At 38.4% G+C, this 7201-nt stretch overlaps 1 protein-coding gene across 1 annotated transcript in view; it reads left to right on the forward strand.

Annotated features, from left to right (window-relative positions):
* STPG4 (sperm-tail PG-rich repeat containing 4) overlaps positions 1-5174 on the forward strand; it is a 99346-nt gene extending 94172 nt beyond the window's left edge. The window contains exon 7 of the mRNA XM_053709347.1: positions 5011-5174. Within this exon, the coding sequence (XP_053565322.1) occupies positions 5011-5127 (117 nt within the window). The 3' untranslated portion in view covers positions 5128-5174. The remainder of the gene's footprint in view (positions 1-5010) is intronic.
* Positions 5175-7201: the final 2027 nt, after the last annotated feature.

Genomic DNA, 7201 nt, shown 5'->3' on the forward strand with positions numbered 1-7201 from the left:
AAGCCTGCCATCCATGGATTCTGTCAGTGTTTTGATCTGTTCACCATCAACATTGCGTGCAGCAGCAACCACAGCCTCCCAGACACTGTTCAGAGAGGTGTACTGTTTTCCCTCCTTGTAAATCTCACATTTGATGATGGACCACAGGTTCTCAATGGGGTTCAGATCAGGTGAACAAGGAGGCCATGTCATTAGATTTTCTTCTTTTATACCCTTTCTTGCCAGCCACGCTGTGGAGTACTTGGACGCGTGTGATGGAGCATTGTCCTGCATGAAAATCATGTTTTTCTTGAAGGATGCAGACTTCTTCCTGTACCACTGCTTGAAGAAGGTGTCTTCCAGAAACTGGCAGTAGGACTGGGTGTTGAGCTTGACTCCATCCTCAACCCGAAAAGGCCCCACAAGCTCATCTTTGATGATACCAGCCCAAACCAGTACTCCACCTCCACCTTGCTGGCGTCTGAGTCGGACTGGAGCTCTCTGCCCTTTACCAATCCAGCCATGGGCCCATCCATCTGGCCCATCAAGATTCACTCTCATTTCATCAGTCCATAAAACCTTAGAAAAATCAGTCTTGAGATATTTCTTGGCCCAGTCTTGACGTTTCAGCTTGTGTGTCTTGTTCAGTGGTGGTCGTCTTTCAGCCTTTCTTACCTTGGCCATGTCTCTGAGTATTGCACACCTTGTGCTTTTGGGCACTCCAGTGATGTTGCAGCTCTGAAATATGGCCAAACTGGTGGCAAGTGGCATCTTGGCAGCTGCACGCTTGACTTTTCTCAGTTCATGGGCAGTTATTTTGCGCCTTGGTTTTTCCACACGCTTCTTGCGACCCTGTTGACTATTTTGAATGAATCGCTTGATTGTTCGATGATCACGCTTCAGAAGCTTTGCAATTTTAAGAGTGCTGCATCCCTCTGCAAGATATCTCACTATTTTTGACTTTTCTGAGGCTGTCAAGTCCTTCTTTTGATCCATTTTGCCAAAGGAAAGGAAGTTGCCTAATAATTATGCACACCTGATATAGGGTGTTGATGTCATTAGACCACACCCCTTCTTATTACAGAGATGCACATCACCTAATATGCTTAATTGGTAGTATGCTTTCGAACCTATACAGCTTGGAGTAAGACAACATGCATAAAGAGGATGATGTGGTCAAAATACTAATTTGCCTAATAATTCTGCACTCCCTGTATAAGGAAAATATACACTGTAGTAGACACAGTAAAGTATTTTGTGTAAATAGAGAAAAACAATAATGTATATATGCAAATATAATAGCTGTATTTAAGGTGTAAATAAATTGTCTCACGAAATAGGACAGATGTAATATGCCTAGAAGACATAGGGGCATATTTATCAAGCTCTGTACGGAGTTTGATGCTCCGTGTTTCGGCTCGCCGGAAACAGAAGTTATGAAGCAGCGGTCTAAAGATATACGATCAGGTTGATTGAACCCCCTGCTAGCGGCCGATTGGCTGCGAATCTGCAGGGGGCGGCGTTGCACCAGCAGTTCACAAGAACTGCTGGCGCAATAATAAATGCCGAGAGCGTATGCTGTCGGTATTTATCGATGTGCAGCGGACATGATCCGCAATATCATATCATGTCCGCTCACACATTAATAAATAGGTCCCCTGACCTTTAAAGGGTTAATAATGTGACCGATCTGTGGAACAAATGTTCTAATTTTTCAGCTTATGTTTACCGTAGCAGGACCCCTTAGTTAGTAGCAGGACCCCTTAGTTACCAAACGGATATGCTGCTGTTTGAATAACACTGTACACTAGATTTTTCCTTGCATAAATGTTTTGTAGATGATCCATTCATATAGCCCATCTGGGAGTGTTTTTGTAAAAATGTATAGCTTTGCTTATTTTTTAAGAACATTTTGATTTTTAGACTCCTAACCAAGCCCCACAGTGTCAGATGTATACGCGCGTTTACAGACTCCTGCAGGCTCCTGTTTATGGGGGATATCTATCAAGCCGTCAACTGTGTTGCATTCGCTGGCATCAATACGCTCGCCTAACATCGCCTAACATTGCACCCGCGTATCTCAATACGCTCTCCTTATTTATGAAAAAGCAGGGAAAAAGACTCACCCCAAGTACGGGGCGATGAGCATCGGACTGTTGTTAACTAGCAGTCATCGACCTTGCGTCTATTCTGCTTTTTCCCAACTTTATTCATACCCTGTCGCTAAACGCCGCCACTATACCAAAATGTTTAACCCCTATCCCACCGCTCCCCGACTCCGCCACAACCTAAACAAAGCTATTAACCCCTAAAAAGTCAGACCCCCACATTGCCAAAAACTAAATTAAGCTATTAACGCCTAAACCTAACAACCCAATAACTTTAAATTAAAATTACAACATCCCTATCTTCAAATAAATTTAAACTTACCTGTAGAATTAAAATAAACTATATTAATTAACCTACCCTAACTATTGTCCTACAATTAAATTAAACTACCAATTAAATAAACTAAATTACATGTTAAAGAAACCTAACCCTACTAAAATGATTTAAATATACTATTAAACATTATTAAAAGTACAAAATTACCACAAAAAAACAACTAAGTTACAAAAACAAACACTAAATTACGAAAAATAAGAAATCACATTATCAAAGATAAAAACAAATTACACCTAATCTAATAGCCCTATCAGAATAAACCCACCCCCCTCAAAATAAAAAAACCCTAGCCTACAATAAACTACCAAAGGGCCTTTTGTGGGGCATTGCCCCAAAGAAATCAGCTCTTTTACCTGTAAAGGAAAATACAAACACCCCCAAACAGTAAAACCCACCACCCAAACAACCAACCCCCCCAAATAAAAAAATCTAAAATAACCTAAGCTCCACATTGCCCTGTTCCAATCAGCCAATAGGATTGAGCTCTCATCCTATTGGCTGTTCCAATCAGCCAATAGAATGAGAGCTCAAATCCTATTGGCTGATTTGAACAGCAAATAGAATGAGAGCTGCTCAAATCCTATTGGCTGATTTCAACAGCCAATAGGATTTTAGCAGCTCTAATTCATATTGGCTGATTGAAATATTTCAGCCAATAGGAATGCAAGGGACGCCATCTTGGATGGTGTCACTTGCATTGAAGTTCCAGTTTACGGCGGCGACCGTATGAAGAGGATGCTCCGCGCAGGATGTCTTCAGGATGGACCCGCTCCACGCCGGATGGATGAAGATAGAAGATGCCGTCTGGATGAAGACTTCTTGCCGCCTGGATGAGGACTTTTCCAGATGGATGAAGATGGAAGTGGCTGCCCAGATGAAGACTTCTTGCTGCCTGGATGAGGACTTCTTCAGATGGATGGATCCTTCAAGAGGGACTTCAAGAACTGTAAGCGGATCGTCGGGGGTTAGTTTTAGGTTTTTTTAAGGTTTTTTTTGGTGTGTTTTATTTTTAGATTATGGTCTGGCCATGTAAAAGAGCTAAATGCCTTTTTAAGGGCAATGCCCATACAAATGTCCTTTTCAGGGCAATGGGGAGCTTAGGTTATTTTAGATAAGTTTTTTATTTGGGGGGTTGGTTGGTTGGTTGGGTGGTGGGTTTTACTGCTGGGGGGTGTTTGTATTTTTTTTTTACAGGTAAAAGAGCTGATTTTTTGGGGGCAATGCCCCACAAAATGCCCTTTTAAGGGCCATAAGTAGTATATTGTAGGCTATGTTTTTTTATTTTTGGGGAGCTTTTTTATTTTGAAAGGGCTATTATATTAGGTGTAATTCTTTTTTTATTTTTTATAATGTGTTTTTTTATTTATCGTAATTTAGTGTTTGGTAATTTAGTACTTTTAATAATGTTTAATAGTATATTTAAATAATTTTAGTAGGGTTAGGTTTCTTTAATATGTAATTTAGTTTATTTAATTGGTAGTTTAATTTAATTGTAGGATAATAGTTAGGGTAGGTTAATTAACAGTTTAATATAGTTTATTTTTTATTCTACAGGTAAGTTTAAATTTATTTGAAGATAGGGATGTTGTAACTTTAATTTAAAGTTAGCGGCTTGTTAGGTTCAGGGGTTAATAGTTTATTTTAGTTTATGGCGATGTGGGGGGCTGACGGTTTAGGGGTTAATAGGTTTAATTAGTGGCAGTGATGTGGGAGGCCAGAGGTTTAGGGGTTAATAGGTTTATTCAGTGGCGGCGGTGGCGGGGAGCGGAAGGATAGGGGTTAATAACTTTATTTAGGTTGCGGCGATGTTGGGGAGCAGCAGAATAGGGGTTAATACATTTTATTTAGGTGTCGGTGATGTCGGGGGTGGTAGATTAGGGGTGTTTGGACTCAGGGTTTATGTTAGGGTGTTAGGTGTAAACGTTACTTGTTTTCTACCATAAAAATCAATGGGTTATATTTCTTTGTCTTGCAGCATCGAACATAAGCTTTCGCTGCTTCCCATTGATTTCTATGGTATCCGCGGCCTCCAGGGTGGTGGATTGAAAACCAGGTACGATGCGAGCGTACCTGTTAAAAGTTTAATAACTTGGAAAATCTGTCAGATAGAGCAGAATTTGTATTTGGAACATCTGTAATGACGTAAGCATCGATCTGCGTCGGATTGAGATCGGCGGATCGTATGTAACGTCACAAATTTCAACTTTTGCTGGTCTGTAGGCTTTAATAACTAGGTCGGATCAATCTCGCACCAATTACGATGCAGAATTCCGGCGTATTTGCGGTTGACAGCTTGATAGATAGGCCCCTATGTTATCTGTCTTTTCATATTCAGGGAAGGGGGAGGTGGATAGTGTCTGCTCTATTTGTTTACCCAGCCCCTTTCAGTGGGTGTCCCAGACTACCTCATTAACAGTGCTAAACTGGGAGCTTCTAAGTAAGTTTTTAAAAGGTTTTATAACGGATTTTTAGATCAGTATCTGTGCATATTCTTCTTTATAGTAGTGTCTATTACTTGCAGTTATATGAAAATTGGTGTATACTGTTCCTTTAACTCTTATGCCTAATACTTATTTTCTGTTTCAGAAAACTCCTGGCCCTGGAACATATGAACCAATGCGACAACTTCCAAAACTACCACCCACAGTTACAAAAATGGGTCGTTTGCATGGCATTTTCTTCAGAAATTCTTTTGAATTTTAAATTGGGAGTTTGGGTAAAATAATAAAAACTTCACTTTTATTTGTTCAGTTTTTTTTTCTTCTTTTTTTCTAAAATGCTGTAAAATTATGAATCAACCAGTGGACCAGAAAGTGAATTAAAACAAAACACTGACATTTATAATGAGTTAAATATAGATATTTGCTAATCATGTTTGATGTCATAAAATATGAAATCCTGCTACATCAAGAACTAACAAACTCTTAACTGCAAAATGCAGACACAATCTGTATATCCATTTATAGATTTTTAGAGCTTAAAAAAAATAGATTTTAGTTTTCACATTCTAATCTATCCATAGCAACAGAATACGGGTAAAACTCAAAATACGGCACTTCATACATAGCTATATCATAAGTGGTGCACAAACGTTGGCGTGCGCGATATAAAAATATTGTGCCCATGTTAACTTGCGCTTGTATTGCAAGTTGAAAATGAACGCAACCGCACAAGCGCAAACTAAATTTTGTGCTTGTCAGGTTAGAGCGAATGAAGCCCACATGTGAAGAGTTAGGGCTAAAAAAAGTTGCAGTAAACATAAATACATTAAAATTAAGTCTTACACTCACATATACAATATCTACTAAAGATTATTAATATAATATTAAATAAAAAGTTATAATGGTTAAAATGTATATAGAAACATAGAAACATAGATATTGACGGCAGATAAGAGCCATAGGCCCAGCAAGTCTGCCCGATAATACCTAACAGTATAAACTTATCTAGTTTGTAGGATAGCCTTATGCTTGTCCCAGGCATTTTGAAAGTCCCACATAGTGTTTGTCATTACTACCTCTTGAGGAAGTTTATTCCATAAATCAATCACTCTTTCTGTAAAGAAGTGCTTTCATAAATTACTCCTGAATCTACTACCCTTTATCTTGAAATCATGACCCCTTGTTCTTGAATTTTCCATTTTATGTAAAATACCCACAGCCTCAGTGTACTGTCCTCATTAACTGATAACTAGACAGCTAGTTAACAAACCAGACAGAAATAGCTTTGTGTTTATTCCAAACTGATTTTACTTCTGAATAGTTATTTTTGTAAAACTGCAATACAATAAGAAAAGTTGAAATTACAATATGTAGTTACACGTGGTGCTTGCAATACATACAATAATACATGTTTCTAACACAGAGAGCTTACATTTAATCCTTACAGCAAATAGCAATGTAATTCAAATGTACAATGAACTCTTAGCAAACAACAAATAACTTACAGGCATATGTATGTTTATAGGCAAATGTGAAGAGCTGATTTCCATGCTTCTTGAAGCTAAGATGGCTGCTGAGAAACTGAAAGTAAACCTTTTTATTAACAAACTTTATTAACACTTCCTGTTTTATTCTTGAGAGGAACCAAGCTGTAATTGCAACATGAAACCACCAGATGTCATCAACATGAACATAATAAGCATATAATAGACAGAACACTCCCCGCCTGGTATAAACATATACCACTATTACATGATCTATAAATTATTATTAAATTCAACCAGATAACTTTTTACTTTGAAAAAGAACAATCAAATCTGACACAGGTCTAAGGTATACTTTTGCAGTCTCTTGTTTAATGATTTTGACCTCTACCATCACCACTAGGAATGGCTTTTACAATAAGACTCATTGTCCATCCATAGCGCTTTACTTGAGAGTCTTTCAACAATACAAGATCTCCTTCTTGAACGTTTTGTTTCTCTTTCCATTTTCTATATTTCCATGTTTGGATACATTTGATAGTCACTGTTTCAGCTTGCAAGAAATCTAAGGAATGACATAACCCTTTGCAGCAATGCCAGCCTGTACACAACTCCTTTTGAGTGCTGCTGGAAAATGACTTAGCAATGTGAATAAGTGTTGCTATACCTCTCACAAGGGACTTCCACTTTGAGAATCTGATAAATCTATGTGAGTCTAACTGGCATTCATACACTTCAGTTATTAAAGCTGTCACTTCAGGTCTGATCTCACTGTCAGAATCTGGTTCAATGGGGTCAAATACTTCAGCTTCAGATTGATCACCAGAATCTGCCTGATGTAAGAAATTTGGG

This window comes from Bombina bombina, chromosome 4 (assembly GCF_027579735.1).
Source record: "Bombina bombina isolate aBomBom1 chromosome 4, aBomBom1.pri, whole genome shotgun sequence".
Taxonomy (NCBI): Eukaryota; Metazoa; Chordata; class Amphibia; order Anura; family Bombinatoridae; genus Bombina; species Bombina bombina.